This window comes from Kockiozyma suomiensis (assembly GCF_038497685.1).
Source record: "Kockiozyma suomiensis strain NRRL Y-17356 unplaced genomic scaffold V2V93scaffold_3, whole genome shotgun sequence".
Taxonomy (NCBI): Eukaryota; Fungi; Ascomycota; class Lipomycetes; order Lipomycetales; family Lipomycetaceae; genus Kockiozyma; species Kockiozyma suomiensis.
The window spans coordinates 617,557-639,957 of NW_027117666.1; the positions used below are offsets into that span (position 1 = coordinate 617,557).

The 22,401-nt window shown below is 45.0% G+C and overlaps 9 protein-coding genes across 9 annotated transcripts; 5 read left to right on the forward strand and 4 right to left on the reverse strand.

Moving 5' to 3' along the window:
* Nucleotides 1–45: 45 nt before the first annotated feature.
* V2V93DRAFT_396396 (transmembrane amino acid transporter protein-domain-containing protein) lies at nucleotides 46–2,044 on the reverse strand (the record flags this gene model as incomplete). Its single annotated transcript, XM_066912527.1, has 2 exons — nucleotides 1,202–2,044; nucleotides 46–1,141 (listed from the first exon to the last, which is right to left on the reverse strand). Exons 1-2 carry the CDS (start codon nucleotides 1,693–1,695, stop codon nucleotides 46–48), a joined length of 1,590 nt encoding a protein of 529 aa, XP_066767499.1. The 5' UTR covers nucleotides 1,696–2,044.
* A 36-nt stretch (nucleotides 2,045–2,080) lies between these two features.
* On the reverse strand, nucleotides 2,081–4,917 carry V2V93DRAFT_403827 (RAM signaling pathway protein-domain-containing protein). The gene is made up of 2 exons (XM_066912632.1): nucleotides 2,745–4,917; nucleotides 2,081–2,684 (listed from the first exon to the last, which is right to left on the reverse strand). Exons 1-2 carry the CDS (start codon nucleotides 4,776–4,778, stop codon nucleotides 2,466–2,468), a joined length of 2,253 nt encoding a protein of 750 aa, XP_066767500.1. The 5' UTR covers nucleotides 4,779–4,917; the 3' UTR covers nucleotides 2,081–2,465.
* Nucleotides 4,918–5,428: 511 nt separating this feature from the next.
* On the forward strand, nucleotides 5,429–6,959 carry V2V93DRAFT_365714 (Adenylosuccinate synthetase). The gene is made up of 2 exons (XM_066909136.1): nucleotides 5,429–5,632; nucleotides 5,698–6,959. The coding sequence occupies exons 1-2, from the start codon at nucleotides 5,534–5,536 to the stop codon at nucleotides 6,871–6,873; spliced, it is 1,275 nt and encodes a 424-aa protein (XP_066767501.1). The 5' UTR covers nucleotides 5,429–5,533; the 3' UTR covers nucleotides 6,874–6,959.
* A 259-nt stretch (nucleotides 6,960–7,218) lies between these two features.
* On the forward strand, nucleotides 7,219–9,308 carry V2V93DRAFT_161374 (uncharacterized protein). The gene is made up of 2 exons (XM_066906890.1): nucleotides 7,219–7,635; nucleotides 7,699–9,308. Exons 1-2 carry the CDS (start codon nucleotides 7,563–7,565, stop codon nucleotides 9,189–9,191), a joined length of 1,566 nt encoding a protein of 521 aa, XP_066767502.1. The 5' UTR covers nucleotides 7,219–7,562; the 3' UTR covers nucleotides 9,192–9,308.
* Nucleotides 9,309–10,137: 829 nt separating this feature from the next.
* Nucleotides 10,138–14,188, forward strand: V2V93DRAFT_161410 (fungal-specific transcription factor domain-containing protein). The gene is made up of 2 exons (XM_066906891.1): nucleotides 10,138–13,359; nucleotides 13,422–14,188. Exons 1-2 carry the CDS (start codon nucleotides 10,239–10,241, stop codon nucleotides 13,940–13,942), a joined length of 3,642 nt encoding a protein of 1,213 aa, XP_066767503.1. The 5' UTR covers nucleotides 10,138–10,238; the 3' UTR covers nucleotides 13,943–14,188.
* Nucleotides 14,189–14,433: 245 nt separating this feature from the next.
* Nucleotides 14,434–14,811, reverse strand: V2V93DRAFT_357429 (uncharacterized protein; the record flags this gene model as incomplete). Its single annotated transcript, XM_066908030.1, has 1 exon — nucleotides 14,434–14,811. One exon carries the CDS (start codon nucleotides 14,809–14,811, stop codon nucleotides 14,434–14,436), a length of 378 nt encoding a protein of 125 aa, XP_066767504.1.
* Nucleotides 14,812–15,047: 236 nt separating this feature from the next.
* V2V93DRAFT_365722 (AEX-3 domain-containing protein) lies at nucleotides 15,048–19,198 on the forward strand. The gene is made up of 4 exons (XM_066909137.1): nucleotides 15,048–16,220; nucleotides 16,281–16,882; nucleotides 16,935–16,983; nucleotides 17,037–19,198. The coding sequence occupies exons 1-4, from the start codon at nucleotides 15,303–15,305 to the stop codon at nucleotides 19,110–19,112; spliced, it is 3,645 nt and encodes a 1,214-aa protein (XP_066767505.1). The 5' UTR covers nucleotides 15,048–15,302; the 3' UTR covers nucleotides 19,113–19,198.
* A 190-nt stretch (nucleotides 19,199–19,388) lies between these two features.
* Nucleotides 19,389–20,713, forward strand: V2V93DRAFT_365725 (uncharacterized protein). The gene is made up of 6 exons (XM_066909138.1): nucleotides 19,389–19,522; nucleotides 19,652–19,710; nucleotides 19,778–19,917; nucleotides 19,991–20,396; nucleotides 20,449–20,502; nucleotides 20,567–20,713. The coding sequence occupies exons 1-6, from the start codon at nucleotides 19,497–19,499 to the stop codon at nucleotides 20,623–20,625; spliced, it is 744 nt and encodes a 247-aa protein (XP_066767506.1). The 5' UTR covers nucleotides 19,389–19,496; the 3' UTR covers nucleotides 20,626–20,713.
* On the reverse strand, nucleotides 20,714–22,374 carry V2V93DRAFT_403834 (WD40-repeat-containing domain protein). Its single transcript, XM_066912633.1, has 2 exons — nucleotides 21,635–22,374; nucleotides 20,714–21,578 (listed from the first exon to the last, which is right to left on the reverse strand). Exons 1-2 carry the CDS (start codon nucleotides 22,095–22,097, stop codon nucleotides 20,869–20,871), a joined length of 1,173 nt encoding a protein of 390 aa, XP_066767507.1. The 5' UTR covers nucleotides 22,098–22,374; the 3' UTR covers nucleotides 20,714–20,868.
* Between the last annotated feature and the right edge of the window lie 27 nt (nucleotides 22,375–22,401).

The window sequence follows — 22,401 nt, forward strand, 5'->3', positions numbered from 1 at the left end:
AACTCCAGAATTGTTCATCAGAAGCAGCAATATGTACAATCCCTTTTACTCAAACGCCTTGGCAATCGATAATCCTGTCGAGACAATCATCACAGTTATGCCGAACACGACGCATGCGATTGGACCAATCCTCGATTTCCAAGTCCGACTTTCCTCTGATGAAGCAAGTTTAAGGTAGCACAGAGGAGGAAGGATATACGCTAGCATACACGCAGAAGTAGATCCTACAACTTCCAAGACAACACCTAAATTCCCAACTATTAATGCCACGAAGAGTGTCAGTAGTGTCAATATGGCGGTGGTGAATCTGTGTGCTCTGAGCGATGGCTCTCGAGGATAGAAAAAATCATCGACTTCACTTTCAGCCGGAGGGAAAAATGTCGAATATATATAATCCAGCAATACTTCACGACATACAAAGATCTCAAGGGGGAATGTGGTCAACATGTTAAAGCCAAAGCAAAATCGTGCAATATTAATTAACACGTTTCTGCTGTCAAAGCTGTTTAAAACATTTCCTTCTGTCTTATCGCCAAATGTTAAAAATCCTGCCAAGGCAAGCGTCAGGCAAGCTATCATTGATACACCAGTGCTCCAATGCGTAACCCGCGCAAATCTATCCATAGTAGGTTTCCGTAGCGCACCGTAAATCAACAACGAATTATGGTGGCATACAAATGCAAACGAAATTACCCCGATACCTTGGAAAACCCCAAAGTTGACTGTCATTAACTTTGTCGAGAATTGACCCCGGATATCTTGCGGTGCGCGAATACCTTCGGTTACTACCGCGACGATGATAACAAACATGCTGATTAGTGCTAATAAAGACGCTTTTGCCAGATTTGCAATGTTTTTGCTCAAACTTAGAGGAAATGAAATGAATAAAACGCAAAAAATCATGACGGGACTTCTCATAGTAAATAAGTTCAAGACAGGAATATCAGCAACCGCTGGGAATAATGCCGATATAACATGCGGAATTGTATCACCAATAATAACAGTAAATGCAATCGATCCACCAAAAGCGAACAGACCCTGAGCAAGAGAAATGGCGAGGTAACCGCCGCGACCAAAGCATGCGGAAACGGTGGCCTGGTAGCTGTTTGTGCCACTGAGCTTAGCATTGACGACCATCAGTCTGTAAAATAGATCATTAACATCAAATAGTAAATAAAAATCAATCTTTAGGGAATAATACCGAATTGTCCAATCGATCACAAATGTTAAACCTACCAAAAGCGTGATTCCAGCCACCAATCCACACTGCATCAACGCATAAGGCTGACCAATGATTCCAGCGCCGATAATACTATTGGCCATATTCATAAACGCCATTCTCATTCCATTCTTCTCCTTGGGTGGATCTCCTGGCAATGCGCCATCAGGAACTGGCTCAACGCCAGCTAAAGTCACCGCTGGAGCTTCGATTCTGGATAGCAAACTCTCGTGTTGACTCTGATAAATATAGTCGTCGGCAAAGGGACTTATCGCACTAGGTGAAAGCGGATCTTCATCCTCAAGACGATATGTATCGTCAACCTCGGCATTGCCCGCGGAATCAACTGAAAACCGCGACGTAGAAAGAAGTGATGCAGGCTCAGTTTCGCCGTCTTGCTGGAATTCAGTTAATCGTTTACTATAAGATGACGACTGGCGACTATCAATCTCAAGCGAGCCTTTAGTTGACGCCATTTTCTTCAAAAGTAATCTTTGAATAGAGATAAGGAATATTGACAAGAATGGCTGATGTATTCGTTCTTGATTCGCAGACTAGGAAAAAACTGGGTGGTTGACACTAATTCAAGATATGCAACCAGTATTTGCCAGATGTAGCTAATAATAATTGTTCAACCCGGAGCTTTCAGACCAAAAAGCAAAAACAGTAGCTGTCTGGAGCGATTTTTTTATACCGCTGAAATATTTTGAGATTGCTATCGTATTAAACGCGTCGGTACTGTCTTTTGGAAAATAAAATAACAAACGCTAAATTGTCTGAGTAGCAGCAAGGACCCTGCTTGGTTGAGCGCGGCTCAATTTGCTTACTCTTTTATACCTAGTTTCCTATTGCAACATCGGATGCTTAGAAAGAAAATTCTATTTACTCTCATTTTCATTTAACTAACAACAATGAATATCACATTTACTTATCGGAATCATTCAATCTTAAAAGCAAAGACAAACAATCAAGTAACGCCCGAAATATAAATCCTAGCTTTTTCTAACACGGAACCAGCACGGCATATATATACCAAAAAAAACCAAAAAGAAAAAAACCCCCAATAAATCGCAAAAATAACAAATAATAATTTAACACCAGCAAGCAATCAAATTTCAATAACAATGATTCTTCATAAAAAATAAGGTCATTATATATCATACGCAATACCATCATCATAAAAAGGCCACAATTCTCAGTTATTTTTTTGCCGGCAGACATCACTCTTCCAGATTCTCTAAACTCATCAAGTCATGGAATACCCAGCAGTAACACCGGGCGAAGGCATAAATTGAAGCGAGGGCGTGGATCCTACTGGCAGTACAGGCTTGTCGCTTGGCTTGAGAGCTCCTGTAAGAACCTCCTTTGTTACGCGCGTCAAGGAAGATAATTGTGGTCGAGCTTCGCTCAAAAAAGCATAGTCGTTGAGAATAGTTTTTGTAAACTCCAAGATATTGATAATAACCTGTATAATCTACGTTAGAATCGACAAATTTGTTTATATGGATTGACAAGAGATACTTACTCGAACAAAAGAATTAGTCTCTTCACCGAACTTTTGGCGTTCAATACCATCACTACCATGTATAGTAGCCAACCGGCCCTTAAGCTGTCCAGTAATATCAAGCCCCATTTCACACATATTTCGCAGATCAAGCATCTTGAGGTCTGACTGATCAGTCTGACTCATCTCAGCAGCAATACCACTCAAGATCAGAGCCAGTACAGACTTGGCGGTCACAATCGCATTATCTATACGATCAAATAATTCTTCGTCTCCATCTGAAGGTTCCGAGGGAAAATGAAACGCTACTGGCCCACTTTCCATTGGTGTGGAAGGCACATAGTAAGACCCCACTGTTGGACTCATTACAGCAGGACCTCCAGATCCACTTGAAAAATAGCCGGGAGTAGGCGGATGTTGCACAGACGGAGTACCAATTGACGTGATAATCGCCGGTGGAACTTTCTTTTGCGATCCAATTGAATGTGGCGTTTGTGGCAAGAATGAAGGTGTCGGGAGGTTCATCGACAAAGGCAGCATCGACGGCGGAATATTTTCAATAGTCATACTGGACATGGAAGGTACAAGTGATGACGGTGGAAGTACAGAAGGCGACAGACTAGGAGTAGAATGGAGAGAGCTCTGCTGTTGAGTCGACGGCGATCGAGACATACTACCAAACACTTTGGGGTTGGCTCCCTTTGCAGTCATATGAGAGCAAACAAGCGAGCGGCATTCATCCAAAGCAGGAATCAAAGTATTCCAAGCATTTCGTACCTCGGCAAGCGTGCCAAATAGAAGTAGGAAAAATGCTCTGGTATGCCTAATCTCAGCATGCGAAGCAAGCGAGCGAATATTTCCTTGCACAAGCGACACAACATGTCTAAATGTACTTAAACATGCAAGAGTGGCATGTATGACGGGTTCAATCGAATTTGCAGCAGCTAATGGCGCGGCTCCCCTAGCAGCAGATGCTCCAGCAGCAGCAGCAGCCGCTGCCGCATTCACGCTTGCAGAAGATAACAGCGCATCATGGTGTTCTAGAGATCGAACAAGAGAATCGATCTGCGCCTTTGAGCCATAGATCACGTTGGCAAGAGTGGTAGACAATTTTTTGTCATCGCAAAACGCGAGAAAATGCCGGAGGGCAGGGAGAAGCTGGGATATTGAAAAGAGAATACTGCGAGAAGATTCTACAACCTGTGTAGAAAACATAGTTGGAGAATTATTAGAATGAGCCGAAAAGGAGGATGCTGTTGGAGAAGGGACAGTAAGTTGCGGATACTCTTCCTTCATGACGGACAGCCGCTTGAAATAAGCTCTGGGCTGAGACTCTACGTCCACGTTGGAACTATCCTTGCTATAAATGCCCGTACTCCCATTACTTTTGTGAGTTTTTGAACTAGTGCCAGAAGCGTTCGAAGTGCCCGAGAATGCAGACGTGGCGGTTGACACAGAGTCGCTGCGGTCACGGTCGCGGATAGTGCTGGCAGACTGATGACCCGTGGACGACGAAGTAGACGAAGAGCTGGAAGTTGCCAGAAGAGGAACTGATCCTTGACATAAAGCACTGTCGGCAACATTGGGGTACGAATATTCCATAATTGAATCATGCGATATACCTCGTGCATGATGACGACGTCGAGGCGGAGCGGCAGCAATACCAGAGGTCGAGCCTACGGTTGCAGCATCTGTGGCACCGTTCGCGTGAGAGGCAACAGAAGAGACCGAGGCCAAGCGACTAGAAAGATGAGCAGGAATGCCGTTTGCCAGGGAAGGAGGCAATTGCGGAGGCGGTGCGCGTGTTAGGGGTCTTGCTTGGCTGGGAGCCCCATTAGCAGCGGCCGCCACAGATCCCGCTGAAGTAGAAGGTATGGCCGATGAAGTAGTATACATTCGAGAGGATTTAGAGTATGACGACTCTGAGACGGTCGAAAGATCTTGGTTCCTTCGAGAGACGACGAAACCCATACGCTTTGCAGCACGCGAGGACGCATTCGCGATGTTGGACTCTGAGTTGCTGCGAGAGCGCTCGACGGGCTCAGCGGCCGACATCGCGGAGGTATGTCCGTGAGCGAGAAAGATTATTCTAGGTGCGACAAGGCTGTCGACGGGCCAGAAACGCAAGAAGACGGGAAGGGGATAAGAAAGAACAGAGGGGAACGGATCACTGCGACGGGACGGCGACGCGGTGAGTTGAGAGGCGAGGGTTTAGCCCCTAACCCAAGCACCAACACAGTGAGCAATGTACAGATGGGTAGGTCATTTAATTGAGTAGAGCATATATGAAGGTTGTATACAGTGTATCATGAGAATAAGCAGGGCATGAATTGTATACGGGGACATGAATATGAATATGAGATACTACGACTATAGAGCAATACAAAAGATGTAGCCGCCGAGCGAACCAAAAAAGCACAAGCAGACGAGTCCGCAGCAGAGATGGATTATAAAAAGCAGCGGCAAATCAGTCTTCGTCCGGCCATTTGTGCGAATATTTCGAATAGAGCAAAACCGAGGCCGCTTGGTATCCAGACGGTATTTAAAAATATGTTGAAGAGAAAAAAATACCGAGTGCGCGAGCGGCGCCTTATATAAGTATATCTCAGCACGCTGCAGTTCTCAGTACGTACACTAAAAAACTTTTCTGCTACAAAAGCACCGCCGAGCCTCGCGCTCAAATTACTCTCTTCTCAAATTCGCGATGCCCCGGCTCTCTCACTCTTTTCTCGCCCCTCTCAACCCTCCCTCTCTCTCAATTCCCTGATTGACAGCTCGTCTGTTTACCATCTATTTCATCTTTTCTTCTGATGGCTTCTGTCGTCATCGGCGCCCAGTGGGGAGACGAGGGCAAGGGTAAACTCGTCGATATCCTCTGCGACAAGATTGACGTCTGTGCTCGCTGCCAGGTTCGTTTGTGCCGCTGTCTATTGTCGCCGTCCTTCTTCATTTTTTAACGATCGTGCTTTTACAGGGCGGAAACAACGCTGGTCACACTATCGTCGTCAATGGCATCAAGTACGACTTCCACATGCTGCCTTCTGGCCTCGTCAACCCAAACTGTGCAAACCTCATCGGATCCGGTGTTGTCGTTCACGTGCCCTCATTCTTTTCTGAGCTTGAGGCAATCGAAAAGAAGGGCCTCAATGCAAACGGCCGTCTCTTCATCTCTTCCAGATCACATCTCGTTTTTGACGTACACCAGATCGTCGACGGTCTTCACGAGGCCGAGCTTTCCGGAGCCGCGCTCGGTACTACGCGTCGTGGGATTGGACCAGCTTACTCTACCAAAGCCACGCGTTCTGGTATCCGTGTGCACCATCTGGTCTCGCAGGAGGCAGGTGCCTGGGAAGAGTTTGAGGAGCGCCTCCGCTCTCTCGTCGCTTCTTTCCAGAAGCGGTATGGAAACTTTGAGTATGATATTGAAGCTGAGCTTGTGCGTTATAAGGGTCTTGCTGAGAAGCTTCGCCCGTACGTGACCGATGCTGTTTCTTTTATTCATGGAGCTATTGACTCCAAGAAGCGTATTCTTGTCGAGGGAGCTAACGCTCTTATGCTTGATCTCGACTTTGGCACGTACCCCTTTGTCACTTCGAGTAATACCTCAATTGGAGGTGTATGTACCGGTCTTGGAATCCCACCGCAATCAATCAACGAGGTCATCGGGGTTGTCAAGGCCTATACGACGCGAGTTGGTGCCGGACCTTTCCCCACTGAGCAGCTCAACGAGATCGGCGAAACTCTGCAGGACGTTGGAGCCGAGTTTGGTGTCACGACCGGACGTAAGCGGCGATGCGGCTGGCTTGACTTGGTTGTGGTAAAGTACTCTGCCCGCATCAATGGCTTTACTAGTATCAACATCACCAAACTTGATGTTCTTGACGGGTTCAAGGAGATTAAGGTGGCTGTAGCGTACCACTACAAGGGCCAGCGACTAACCTCATTCCCCGAGGACCTACGCGTAGTCGAAAAGGTTGAGGTTGAATATGTCACGCTCAAGGGATGGAATTCTAGCATAGCAGAGTGTAGAACCTATGACGAACTGCCAGAGGCCACTAAGAAGTACCTGAAGTTCATTGAAGACTTTTTGATATGCAAGGTTGGATATATTGGTGTTGGCCCTGCGAGGGCAGCCATGATTGAAGTTTGATCCAGTTTTGACTAGAATTTGTGCGTTTCTGTTAGATATTTGCGTGTGCTATAATATATATATATATATATTTTTAAAAGATTAGATAATACAATTTTCTTTTGAAAGGCTCAAGGACCCGTCGAAAACCTTATTGGCTAGTGCGGCTAGAAAAACAGAGCATGTACTAACCAAAAAGGTTATATGACTAGCTATGATGAACATGAGCCGCGCTCTAGAAAGCTATACATTCTCTGATGCTTTTGTGATCGAGATTGAATGAGAGTTAAAGTATTGTGTATGCCGCGTGAAATTTAACCCAATGGATATCGAACCTGTCATAGTCCTGACCTGGTAGTTGCTTATCGTGAAAGTTAAATATAATGTGGTCGTGCTCGAGATACAAACTTTTTGGCACGGCTAAAGTTTCGGGTTGGATATTCTGTTCGGTTTCCCGGTCAAAAAGACTCTAAAAGTGCGTACCCGCCACAGCCGTTCGGGTAGGATGTCATTCGGATCTGCTTTTTTACACTGATAGTCGCTGCTGGATAACGCTTAGAGCAAGTTTCCCTTGCGAGAGTTTCTTGTTTCTATTCTGCTATTCACATCTTCAGCTGCGTTTCCGCATTACTCGCCTTTTCTTTTTGCATTCACTCGCTGCACTTTGCTGCACTTTGCTTATGTTTTTGTGCTGATACCGATAAGCAACAATGAATTTCGACGCGCTCCGCCGAGTGCGTATGTCATCGCTGGCTACGATGACCGACCCCAAGAAGCGAATTTGTGCGTACACATTTTAGTTTGTTCTCCTCATATTGTGCCTATGGTTAACATTCATATAATCAGCTCTGCGACTCAATAAACGCATGTACTTGACCGCTGCTGTCGCGTCTTTGCTCTTCCTCTTCACTGTCTCCTCGCTAGGTCCTAACAGGACCCAGTCTCTAATATCAATGGCATCAAAAGAACCCCTACATGTGTCGCGCGACCAACTTCCTCAGCCTTCGCCCGGCGCGCCGACATATCTGCAGACGGACTATGCAGAAGGTGTCGAGGATGTGTATCTTATGGTCAAGACTGGCGCGACCGTGCTATGGAAGCGTCTGCCTGTTCATTTTCTTACTACTTTCAAGCAAGTCCCATATTTCCAAGTATATTCCGACATGGCTGAAACGATATCCGACCACCATGTCATTGACACATTTGAAAACGTATCTGAAGCGCTCAAGCTCGTCGACGACTTTGAACTCTACCGCATACAGCAGGAGATGATCAACAGCCATTCCAACATGCTGATTGAGGATAATCCAGGAATTACGTCAAACAGAAAGGGATGGTCTCTTGATAAGTACAAGAACTTGCCGATGTTGCAACACGCCTGGTCGGTCCGTCCGGACGCCAAATGGTTCGTGTTTATGGATGCCGACTCGTATGTCATGTGGACGCCGCTTATGAACTGGCTAAGCACACTCAACCACCGCCATGCGCTATATATGGGCTCTTCGGTTGGACGACCACCAGTGCAGTTTGCTCATGGAGGCTCGGTTGTCATCATCTCGCGTGGCGCTATGCTGCGCTCATTTGGCCGAGACTCACAGTATTTTAGAAAATACGAAAAAAAAACAATCAAGACTTGCTGCGGGGACTTGATGGTTGCTCATGCCCTTTACGACAGTGGAGTAAAAATTGCAATTGGTGAGAACCAGTACCCATATGCCAAATGGAAGTTTCAGGGTGAACCCAATTGGTTAGTATATGGCAACAAGGATAATTGGTGCGCTCCTATCATGTCTTTCCATCATGTTTCCATGCAAAATATTCAAGACATCTGGGAATTTGAGCAGGATTGGAAGAAGACCCATCACAAAGATGAATATATCCGTTACGTTGATGTATACCACCGCTTTATGCATCCCTACTTAGAAGCTCAGAAGGATGAGTGGGATAACCGATCCAACGACCGAGAATACTCTAATGCCGAAGACAGACCGAAAGCTTCGCGCGAGCCCGCCTTCGAGTCATTAGAGACTTGTATTGAATACTGCGAGGCATGGGACGAGTGCGTTGGATACCGGTTCAACCCTGGTTTCTGCGGTTTAAGCAGATCCGTGCGTCTTGGCCGGAGAAGAGGCAGATATGGCGATGAAAAGGTAGACGAGTCGAAGCGCTGGATCTCAGGGTGGATGCTAGATCGGATTCGTGACATGAGAGCCCATTCTGGTTGTGACTCAATTGCCAACGAGGAGATTTTGCAGTCTAATGTGACTGAGGATTCGTTGATTGTGCCTGGTCTCGAGGTAAAGGGGAAGGGTGATAAGAAAGGACTGTTTGGATTTTAAAGATGGTTGTATTAATTCTGTAATGGTGTGTGCGTGTTTTTCTTTGTGATATAGATTCTGTAACGACTTGAATGTTCTGGTTTCTTCGGTTTACTGATATTTCCAGTGAATGAGTTCGTCGCTGAGTTAGATGCTGAGAGCTGATTTGACTGGAAAATTAATGAGTTTAATATAGAGGCTGATATTAATTCGGCTGGATTTGAGGGGGCAGCCACTAATACATAATAATATTATTTATAGCTGGATACAGACATTGACGATTGGTTTTGTGTAAACAGTAGTATAATTGATAACGGATACATATAGCTTCGAATAGATCTGTGCCGATAATGCGCATATAACTAGATCAGATCTCAATCCCAGAGATCTTAAACTTAACTTGGGAGATATTAAACATTGTCACTAATCTCCCTTAAGCCTTAGATGAATGACTGTATTTTTTATCTATTAAGGCAGATGACGGCTGACACGACACCGTTCTTGCGGCGCCGATCTCAGATAAGGCTTCTGCCTTAGACCGTGACTCTTGATAACAGCCTCGCGGTGCATTTGCACTCACCAGCTATCGCTGACAGACTGCCGATACTCCAGAAGGGTGGCTTCTAGTCGGGTGGACGTTTAAATTATTAACTTGAAGGTCTTAAGCCAGTGTACGCTTATGGGCTTTTAGACACTGCTATTTACTAGCGCTGGCTGCTGCACTGGCCAGCTTCGCGTGCCATGCGTTGCAGCCGTCGAATGCACGGTAGCTCATGGCGGCAGAACGTACTTTGCGTCCTACATGATACATGACAACCAGGAGTAATAACAATACTATCTGTTCAGCGCAGCGCTGCCTAGTCATACATACACTATACAGTAAGCAATCTTGCTCTTATCGGTATTCCGCTGCTCTGGCTTGCATATCAGGGCATAGGGTTTGACAAAGGCCTACGCATTTTTTGAGTCAACCTCTTTCTTGAAACCCCGGTTCTTAGTCTCGTCCGCCAAAACCCTCGTATTTCTTCCGTCTGCCTCCCACCACCCTGCCCCCGCAGTCGCACTGGTATGAAGGCCGGCAAGGACCCTGCTCACCGTAACCGCAAGCCCTGCCAATCAACCGCTTCAGACAGGCGCTCTGCCAACGGTGCCTTAAAGACGGCAGATACCACACCGATGAAAACCTCCTCAGCCTCGACCGGCAACGGTCCGGCTCCCAACCACCTCACCCGTATCATCTCTGCTTGCTCTCGATGCCGCTCTCGCAAGACAAAATGTGACCAGAAGTTTCCCTCTTGTTCGGCTTGTCTCAAGGCGGGAGTTGAGTGCGTCGGTCTCGATGCTGCTACCGGTCGGGAAGTACCTAGAAGGTATCCTTCTTGCAATCCTTTTCGATTTTACAATGATCTGTCAAGCTTCCTTTTTGAATCGAATTTATCTGCTCATTCACTAAATTTTGTCGACGGTCAAGTTAAATTTGGATTTAATATACTAATTGCTTTCACTAGCTATATCGCTCATCTCGAAGACCGCGTCGCCTTTCTAGAAATCCAGCTGCAGAACCAGGGTATCCCCGTCGACCCCTCAGAAACAATCTTACATCACTCTCGAGGTTCAGATGGTGCCACCGGTAATCCTTCAGTCAAGACAGAATCCTTGGGTTCACGTAACAGCGCAGCGACTTCTGCTGGTGCTCCCGAACGACAAAATCCCAAAGATGTTGATTCTCTAGTCTCCACTGTCGGCCTTGTCTCAATGAAAGGATCAAGCACTCTTAGTTCACCCTCATTTTTAGGTCTTTCCTCTGGTATTTCTTTTGCAAGACTTATGTTTGCAGCTGTGAAATTGCGGGGACAGGAAGTTCCTTCTGCTGCCATGTCGATCGCTTCGTCTGAACAGCCAGATATGACTATCCGTCAAAAACCAGTTGCAATCCAGGCGGCATCACTTCCTTCAAAAGAAGTAGCGGAAACTTTATTGGAAGTATTTTTCAACCAAGCCAACGCTCAGATTCCGATCTTCCACCGCGACGATTTCATTCATTCATATTTCGAACCCGTATATGGTGCATATTCTGTCCAAACGAAACTAGCAAACATTAACAATGTTCGCAATGATTCCGTTTCTTCTTCTGCTGCTGCCTCACCAACTGAGACCAGAGAAAATGTCAAGACTGAGTTACCGTCGCCGTCGGCTTTCGAATCGGTCAAACAAGACACATCCAATGCATCCTCTTCATTCGCTGCAGCATCTGCGTCAACGACAACTTCTAGTAATACACGCTCCAATGGTACGACACACGAACACCATCCTGCAGATTCACCTGAAATGCACCGGTCAATATACTTTCTTAACCTGATTTTTGCAATCAGTGTCGCAGTGCATCAGCAGCAATATCCTGCTTTATTATGTGAATCATACCATGCGGCTGCAATGCGCTATATTGAGCCAGTTTTTGCATCGCCAGATCGTCTGGAGTCGTTACAAGGAATTTTATTGCTTGGGCTCTACTCGATCATGCGTCCCGCGGTTCCTGGTGTCTGGTACGTTCTTGGAGTCGCTCTTCGTCTTTGCGTCGATTTAGGATTGCATGTCGAAGGTGGAGTTAAGTCATGGTCTGGAACCAACATTGTACCCAAGAATGGTCAAGGCAAAGATGTAGCTCCGTTTGATGCTCGTACACTCGATCTCCGGCGCAGGCTATTTTGGTGTACCTATGCGATGGACCGTCAGGTATGCGTCTATTTAGGAAGACCATTTGGTATTGCGGATAACAGTATCAAAGTGCCGTTTCCTAGCGATCTTGATGATGTATTTATCACCCCTGAAGGAATTGTCAAACCTCCTGATGACACTCCGCCATCCTATAAGCAGGTTGCTGTTCATATATTTCAGATTCGTCGGTTGCAGTCCGAAGTGCAAACAATTCTTTATGAACGCGCGGAGCTTCCTCGTCGGTTTGCGACTTTGAAGGAGTGGCAGACTAATATGGCTCGAAGGCTTGAGGAGTGGAACAATTCTTCTCCAAAGTCTGCCAGTGATATGAATTGTAATTTCAACCTGTATTTCCTTGACTTGAATTACCAGCAGACTCGATTACTTCTTCACGGTATTTCTCCTGCGATTCCCCGACCGTCTGTTGAAGCATTTTTTATTATTGCAGATGCGTCAGAGCACGTTATTCGCGCGTACAGGCAGCTTCATCGTGAGAAGAATATCAACTACACGTGGATGGCTGTCCATAATCTTTTTATGGCTGGAACTTCCTATCTGTATTGTCTTTATCACTCAAAGGAAGTTAGACAGCGTACACGAATGGACGTTATAGACTTCAACACTATGGCGTGTATACACGTATTAACAGGGATGGTTGACAAGTGTGACGCTGCCTCTGGCTGTCGAGATACGTTTGAACTTTTGACTGCCGCTATCCTGCGATTATGCTATAACGAGAAAGCTGCCGCCGGAGAAATTGTACCGGCGCCGGGACCAGCAGGCGGTGATAATGAGACGCGATCAGGAAATCGTAATGCAACACCGCCTATTCCACCACCAATGCCACCCCCGGCGAAGCGCCTGAAACGATCACGCTCGTCTGTTTCATCGCAGTCGGCTTCGTTACCTTCGCTGGCTCCGCCCCAGACTAGTCCTCAAGGGCCACCTCAACGAATCGACATCCCAGCACCGGTACTGCAGTCATCGAACGGGTTTCAGTACCCGCAGATATATTCCATGGGTTCAGTTTCTTCTTCATCGGCACAACAGCCAGAGTTTGATTCTGGAAACTCGCCAACTGCTGTGTCGCCGACTACTTTGGTACCTCAGAATCTCACACCTACTCTTGAACCAGCTGTTGCTGCCTCGCAAGCTAGCACTCCGCAATCTACGTCTTCGGCTACGGATTCTGTTAGAAATTCGGGACAGACAGGAAGCGGCATGTCGCCGTTCGCGTCTTTTGAGTCAAATACGTTGCAGTGGATGAGTGAGATGGAGCCCGATTTAGATGAGATCTTCCGAACCGCGGCCGAGATTCAGGCTGTTCCGCCTATGCACGGGAACTTCACACATCCGGTAGCGTATTCTGGAAATGTGAGCGGGAACACACAGGGAGGTGGATATGCGTATCAGTTTAGTCCTGGTGCGGCAGTACAACAGCAGCTCACGAATCAGTATTTTACTGGACAAGAAGGTATGTTCATTTTGTAGTAGCAAAGTTTCAAGTTTTTTTTTACTGATATTCATGTATTGCAGGTATTATTTCGTCTCCTGGAGACTCGACTGTTTCTGCGTCATCTGCATCACCTCAGCCGCGATGGCCGCGTCAGCCTTCGTTCTCGCAGGGACAACAACCTATGCCGCAACAAAATATGCCTCCCCACGGCTCAGCAGGTTCGACTCCTTCGAATTTCTACAACGGTATGCCGCAACAAACGACAGACGACGAATACGATGGTCAACGAATATACGAGATGATGTACGAGCTTCCGTCTGCATCTATCTGGGATCAATTCTTTGCTGTCGGAAACGGAAATGTGAATTTAAATGTTGGCACCGGATTTGGTGGAATGTTTGGACCTATTGGCTCAAATGGGAGTCAAGTTAACCAAGGTGAGAGTCCTGTGACTACTTTGAACCCACCTGCTTCTCAGCAGCAGCAAGTGCCGCTGCGGACACAACCTGCACCGCCACAGCAGCAGATACCGATGCAGCAGCAGCAGATGCAATCTGTTTCCTCGAATGATGAATATAATGGTATGAGAAGTTATTTCTAGGCAAATTCATTGCATGGCGTTTCGATGGTTCGTTCACATTTATTTCAATCAAAGGAAATTTGTTTTTGGGAATTGCTATTTTTTATTTTTACTTTTCCGGTTTCTTTTTCTTTTTTTTTTCTATCTTAGCCGGATAGAAATGGAGGATTCTCTTTGGTCGATGGTGTCTTGTGTGTTTTCATCTGAAGATATTTGCTGGCTTCCATGCTTTTTTCTATTTTTTTTTTTTTGGTTTCTCTTTCTAGGAGAGCTTATCTATTTCGGCTTTTGTATACAAGTGTATTCGTACTTATCAGTGGCTATTGTAAAACAGAATACTTTCTTTTGATGAAATAATATAATATATCTAGGATTTTATTATGACACTGATGCGTATCGTTCATTAATCATTCATGCGTAAAATTACAGAATTTCGCTGCTCTGCCAATTCCTTTTTGTCAATTTTGGTACAAGGTGCAATAACTATACGTTGAAGTCTTGATATGAACTTCTCAAGTACTGTCTTCAGTCAAGTCGTCAATCGCCTTCACACTTTCCAAGTCATGATTCTCATTCTCTGTAGAATCCTCTAATCCCAACTCACTAACAACGCCGTTCGCAATAGGTGCGTTAGGATTCGCGACCGGTGCCCCTTTTTCCCCCTGATATATTCGCGACTGCATGAATCTCTGCGTAAGTTCTCGTTCAGCTTCGGCGGATTCTCGCATGTCGCGGAAAGACACCATAATCAAAATGCCGATGATTGTAAGTGCGGCAAAGTAAGCTATTAATTTTCGACCTGTACGAGAACGTATGACTGCTCCCGCGGTGGGATTCCGGATGCCACCGTTGCGCGGCTGGAAGTAGGTAGGATGACGGTTGTAGTTCATTTGATGAATGCGTAGTTGAATTCAAAGTTATACACAAATGATACCAACAGCTGCCAAAAATGAAAAAAACTCTTTGAAGTTGCAGACAGCAATAAAAAGTATACAATTGAGCAACTAGCTAACTCTTTAGTGATAGGATGAAGTAATGATTTGCACAAACCCCTCGTAGAGCGCACATTCACTGGTGCGTGCTTTAAGTGCTTCCCGACGGAGCCGCGCGGGGCGTTTGCAGCAGACGCAGCAGCAGGTTGCTCCCAACGACAACCTCGATTCGGGAAAAAAGCCTGATTTTCTGCCTTTTGCTGCAGGTGCTGGACTCAATTGGTGTTGTTTCAACTAGCCGTTTGAAGCCGATTAATTTTTGTGCCTATGCGCTCTTATTCTAGAGTAGCGGGCATTTATTTCACGTGCATTGATTACAACCTCTACCTTGTGGAATCAGCCGCCTTCTTCACTCCTATGAATTGGTGAGAACATATCGCTCTAGCAGTATGTCGTCTGAGATGTCGTTTGCGGGTGATAGTGCGCAAAAGGCCTCACCGCCATCTGCTGTCACTGCCGCCTCTAGAAGTCTGCCAATTGCCGACTTTTTTTTCATTGCCGGAGTAGATCACGATGGTTTACGAACATTCACTGAACTCACGAGCCATCACATGCATCAGCAAGCAGAACAAGAGCAGAAAAAGAAGCAGCAACTGCCGATACAGCATAGTAATAATGAGTTATGGAAAACGAAATCTGGTGGCCATGTACGTGATCGCTCGTCGGTGGATCTGAAAATGGTGCAGGATGTAATACCGGAGAATTTGATAAAGAAAGATTCAAGCTCAACTGAGGCTGAGATTACAAAATTTGATCCGAATGCGCCAGGAATTGAAGATGGTTCAAACATCGGAGAGCCGATACCGTCCTCTCTGGTTTCCGCGGAATCACCTTCATTAAAGACTGCAAAGAGTTTAAACAGTCCTAAACTTGTGAAAACACCAATTCAGCAGCCTCTTTCAGCTTTTTCAGCGCCGAAAACCCCTATTAGGACGTCTATGTCCTCGCAGACTACTCCTACATCACCGTCATCTCCCCTACGAAGATCGCCTGCTCAGCGCCGCTTCAACACAGATCAACGACAGACCCCTACGACCTCTCCTGCTCTTTCTGACCCTAGAAGTCATGCTCGGAAAATATCCGAATATGATTCTGTAATTCCAGATCCAGAGCCGATTGCTTGGTCGCCAAATATGCATCCTCTTGATCGAAAACTGGATCCCGTGCTTTTGGACGTATATCCTCGTGATGAAGAGCTACAGAAGGCTAGGGGAGAGATGCCAATATATGTGCCTATGTTTGCTTTTCCTAATGACATTCAAATCAAGCTTGCTGACGAGAGGCCTAAAAGTACTTGGCACCATTTTGTAAGCGATTTCAAAATCAACCTGTGAAATAATGATATTCTGATAATTGATTGCCTATAGGTAATGACGAATCAGGACGGCGACAAGCGCTATGGAACTTGTATTACAATATGGGTTCCGGTTCCTAAGGGGATTGCTAGTTTGGTGGAAAAACTAAGTAAATTTTGGCGCGATAACTACATGCCCGAGTCAGAACGAGATTTTGCCGCAAGTTTAACTGATAAGTTATCGAAAGAGCGCTTGAAACTTTCAGAATTAATTATAGTTTCTGCTGAAGTTGAAGCTGGTATTGAGGCCGCCGCCCAAAGCCCCGAGGATATTCGCGAAGAAATAATGCAGACGGAAGAACGAATTTCAATGTTGGCTGACTTATTAAAGCCTATTCGTCTTGGTGCGGCATCCGCTATACCTGGAGTTTCAGAAGAATTTGGAATGTGGGTTCCTCGAGTTTACGGCCTACTATCTAGAGATGAGTTTACTTGTGGGTTTCGGCTTGAATGGTTAAAAACAGTCTTATACGGAGAAGCTGTTGCTGCGAGAAAGCAGAACATAGCCTGGACGCAGCATCGTGTTCCGATGGAGTATGCTGTGGCTCAGTTATTGAATAAGCCTCCGATCATGAACTCACATACGCAACTGAAAGTGGATGTTGGTTTGCTATCGTACGTATTTGCTCTATCTTTACCGAGTTTTCACATATTCACCTTGATATAGACTTTACGCGAGAAGTCATGCAGATAATGAACTTCCGGGTTCACGAGATGTAAGAATACTTGATGCATTTAATTATCGTATATGCTTTCTAATACTTAATAGACCGACTTGTATGCATTATTTAGATGCTTGAGCATCAAATCGGTTATAGAATTATTCGAAGCAGTCATGGCTGAAGGCCGTATTATTTTCGTGTCGAGTGACCTCGGAATGCTTACTCCTGCCGCTCGTGCAATAATGTCGCTAATATTTCCTTTCCAATGGCAATCAGTCTTTATCCCGGTTCTCCCGGCGCGGCTTGCGACATGTCTCGAAATGCCGGTACCATATATTATAGGTGTACATCGTGTAGGGACTGAATTGCCTCTTCCAGATGACGATTTCGTGCTTTGCGATTTGGATGCAGATGCAATTTTTTCTTCCTCGACCCCTCCTTTACTTCCTACTCCCGTACGATCAAAACTACAAAATCTGTTGTCACTTGCTGCACCTTTGCATTCACAGCCATACGACATTGCTCGAGGAACACCTAAATATGTTCACGAGACATTTCCGATGAATCAGCATGTCCTTGCGGATTCGGCACTGCTATCGCCTGTTGCTCCACGGCAGAATTTGTTCAAATTAGTCGCTGAAAGCTCATCAGCTTTTAGTACTTTCGACAGTGATATGTTGCGTTGGCTGCCAATTGTAAATGCCAGTTACTTTGGCACTAAAGCGAAACTACGCAAGTTATCTACACAACACGACAATGGGTCTGTGAAAAAAGGTAACAGCAGTAACAGCAGTAACAGCAATAGCAGCAATAGCAGCAATAGCAGCAATACATCTGAGACTGATCTTTCAAAACTGTCTCAGGATCAAGGTTCGACGGTGAGAAGACATACGAGAAAGGCTAATTCGGTGTTTAGCTTTGCGTCAACTCTACGATCTAGAGGTGACGGACCTTCTAGTCCGACGACTAAGAAAAGGCAAAGCGCTCCATTGACAATTACCCCGATGTTCGATGGTAGTGAGACTTTTATAGGAGGAACAGAAAGAAAGGAAAGGTCTTCGACAGTACCTTCTTCGCCAGCTAGGAGCCCTGTACCATCTAATACGATATTTAATGGTTCAGTATCGGAACTGTCACCATCACCGTCACTTATATCGAGTGACAGTAGGCGTAGCTCTACATATTCGTTAACGACCAGTGAGGCTGACACATCGGCAGCACAATCTCCTATGACCAGTCGACCATCTTCACCTACAGCACGTCCTGAGGCGCAGATAGTTGAAGGTCATATCTTACTCTCTCCATCATATTTCGGGCTGCCGTCAGGCGAAATGATTTGCTCTATTTGCTTAAATCGAGAGAGGTCTGATTCATGCGTATTGACTTGCAAGGCCTGCAAACTCCAGGTTCATAGCACCTGTACAAAGTCTGTCGTGACGCCATGTACACCAGCAGCATTTCATCCTCATAGAGTTCGTGCTGCATTTGTGCGCGCTATGGCAACGCTGTTGTTTAATTATCGCAAATATCTTGTGCCAACTAATACTATCAAAAGCCACTCAAAACCTACGAACTCATTACACCCATCGTTTGCAGACACGGATGAAGAGCAGTTTTATCAGTTTAACCAGAAAGAGTTTCTGAGTCGCCTTCCTAAAGACCATGCTCCGTATATTCGATTTTTATGTTCTACTCAGTCAGGATCGGAATTTATCAATGAGATCGAACATCGCTGCTTGGATCAGCAAGGTGAAAACATGTTTGGCAGTCCGGCTGTTAAGCATGATCGAATTAGTGTTTTCGATGCTATTATTGACGCTCGACGCAAGCGTGGCATCAAAGGGAAGATTCGAAGTGGAACAGCAGGCGGAAGCGAATCTGCTGAATTACTGGGAGACGCAGTACTCGGTGCATGGCGTACTGCCGAAGTTCCTATGGTTGGCTCCAGTCAAGGATACGCATCAGCCGTGGAATCGATGGTAAAATCTGCACCAAATGGTAGATGGCCTGCTAGATTAGACGCCGATGTTTTAGAAACGTGTACAACGTCAGTCGCGAGTCCCGCCATGGCTGCCGAGATTGCGGAGAATAGTATGCGCAGATTGTCGACTATGTCGTCGGTTGCAAGTCCGGAAAGATCGAGAAGTGACAGTCAAAATTTGGGATTGGGAATAGTTAGTTAAGCAACCATTATTCTGTTACAGATTGCCCAATATGTATATATGGATTTTTACCCACAAATATAAACGAGATATCAAATCTGAAAAAATCTGATAAAACTGGTTAAATCAAGTCTAGTCGCTTTTAGTTGTGCCCCTCATGAACCAAAGCTCCGTATTCTCTGCCTAGACGGTTTGCATCACGTGATTGAATACATGACAACGCGTGGGTAAGGGTTTGTTCCTGGCGCTAACTGAGATTGTCTCGTCAAGGCGCGTTTCTCAAGTTTCCTTTCAAGCTCTAAATCGAAGTGTTTTTCTTACTTCTAAGTCTATAGTTTATTTTTTCTTTAATTCATCTCTTCGTTTTACTTACCCATTGAAATCAATTGGAACTACTCTCAAACAATGTCTGAAGAATTTGCAAATCAAGTGTATGTATTCTAAAGTGTTAGTCCATTCAATTTAGTGCACAAACACGTTGACGACGCGACGCGTCTGATATTGGTCATGCTGTGTAATCAAGTTACTTTGCTAACGATTTTCTTGAACAATTTATAAAGTGCTTTTAAAGAGTTGTCGAAACTCGAAGCTGATTTCGAGGAAGTGGAGGTTGAAATTCGTACGTGCGTATTCACATTCAGGAAAAAGGATGTGACTGCTAATATCCTTTTTTGGTTTTTTTATAGTAAAATACTCTACAAAGCTTCTAAAACCTCTTTATGAGCGACGGAAGGAAGTTGTTAGTAAATTCGATAAATTTTGGCCAGTTGCTATTGAGCAACTTGGAGAGGATCTCGATCAATATTTTACTCCTTTAGATGGCGAGGTTCGTGTGCTTCTCAAAGATCTGTATGCTAAAGATGTTTTCGCGAAATAAGGAGCTAATTTTTTTTGGTTAGCTGATTGAATCTCTTGAATCGCTCGAGCTCGATAGAGACGAGACTGATCCGCGCACATTCACTCTGACATTCAAATTCAAAGAAAATCAATTTCTCGAAACGCTATCTCTATCGAAGACATTCACTTACATTCCAAAGAAGCCAATGTCTGTAGAAGAAGAGGAGGAAGATAGCGAAGACATTACTGAATCGGCCCGTATTTCTTATAAGTCAACTCCGACGCCGATTACATGGAAAGCAGGCCAAGATCTGACAAAAACAAAAGCTGGTCAACCTCCTAGCTTTTTTACATTTTTCTCTTGGGTGAATAGCGATGATGAAGGAAAAAAAGATGTGTTTGAAAATGCGCATGAGGTCGCTATATTAATCGCTGAGGAGCTGTACCCTAATGCCGTTAAGTTGTTCAGTAAGTTTGTCTACTGTGTTTTTAAAAAAGTAAAATTAACTTGTTCATATAGCGGATGCTTTAAATGAAGAAGAGGAAGACGACGAGGAAGAGATCGATCTTGAAGGTACGCTGAAATCCGTTTACGAGAAGAAATCTATGTTGAATGCTAACATTTACGATTTTTTCAGACGAAGATGATGATGATGACGAAGAGGACGAACCTCCCAAAAAGAAGTCAAAAAAGTGAAGAGTTATAGAGAATTGTCATGCATCAAGCATTCAAATGGGAAAAAAAATTTGATACTTTACGCAATACAAAATTTAGAAACGGAAAATCGTATTGTAAATGCCATTAAGATTATATCGAAACCAAAATAGAAAATTAGCACAAAGCTACCCAGGAAATGCAAAATATAAAACCGGCAAAACGAGCAGTCAGAATAAAAGTTGCTTAGAACACAGATTTACCCCAGTTGTCCGATGAGCTTGCCTATTTTGAAGTAACCTCCCAAACATTTATGTTTCCATCATCTCCACCTGTAATTATAATCTCGTCATCAAATTTTATAGAACGCTTTTCTTCTTGAGACTCTCCTTCCAGATGATGAGAGGCGGTTGACTTCCATTTTCGACTCCATACGCAGGAGTTTATCTCAAAAACGGAATGAGCATCTTCTTCCTCTGCAATAACTTGCCATTCACCGGTCTTGACTTCCTCATATACAACCAAAAGACCATCTGCACCAGCCGACACGATTCGTCCACTCCGAGCACTCCAACTAACAGAGTAAATAGGTCCGGTATGCCGTTTGGGTAAGATTGCTTCCTGATTCCAATTTTCAGAAACAGGGTCCGATCTGAACGTTGAAGGAATATCACGCGAGCCAACAGTTCCTGTGATTGATACTCGACTCCAAATACGCACTGTCTCATCAGCTGAACATGAAACAAGTCGAGCTGCAGATCCGGCTTGAGACGGTGTTCGCTTATCAAAATCAATACACCATACTGTGGATCGATGACCTATGATTTCTCCTGAGCATACCCAATCGTCTTCATCTTCGCGCCATAGTCGGATCGAGTCATCATAGGATGCCGAGGCTAGTAAATCTTCTGAAGGATGCCATACAACGTATTTTACATCTTGAGTATGGTCTTGTAATACGGCGATGCACTCGAATTCTTCGTTATCTTCGTCGGCTTTTGATTCAGTTAGCTACTTGATATGTATCACAAAAAGTTCCAGCAATATTTACCTTCCCATATCCAAACGCTCTTATCCCGTGAGCAGGAAGCCAAGTATGCTCCATCGCTAGACCAGTCTACGCACTTGACTTCATTTTCATGTCCTTCTAACGACGCGACAAATTCCCACTCCTCCAGACCGACGTCGGCACCGTCGTCGACACTACCAGAGCTCCCAACTTCTTGCGCATATCTGTCGTCATCACGAATCCAGATTCCAACAGTTCCATCAAAACTTGCAGTCGCTAGTACAACTTCGGATGAGTTGCCAGTCTTTGGTTTCCACGACACTGAACGTATACTGCGCTTATGGTTTCCGTCCAGTTGCGCGACTGGGAAATATGTATTGAGTGAATAAATCTGTGCAGATTTATCTGACGTAGCACATGCAAGTAGCGGAAGTGTAGGGTGAGGAACTACGCTCCATATCCGATCCGTGTGCGCAGGTATTGAATGAACTTGACAGATTGGCATTTTGTAGTTGCTTACAAAAACAGCCGGCTTCCCTGCTCTATGGATTGACGAACAGCTATTATAATAAAATTTCACAGATAAATGTACTGTAAATTCTCGGAGGATGATTAGTTGAAGAACAAAAATTTTCTGCTGTTGTATTAAAGGAGCTAATTGCTTTAAAAATATTCAAATATATGGTGCCCAGTGTTGATGTACACACACATAAAACTTATAAAAAAAACTGACGCAATGTCTCATAAGCCACGTGACAATCACGTGGTTGTTATTCTATTACTTGACGTGTGCCAAGATGAGATGAGTG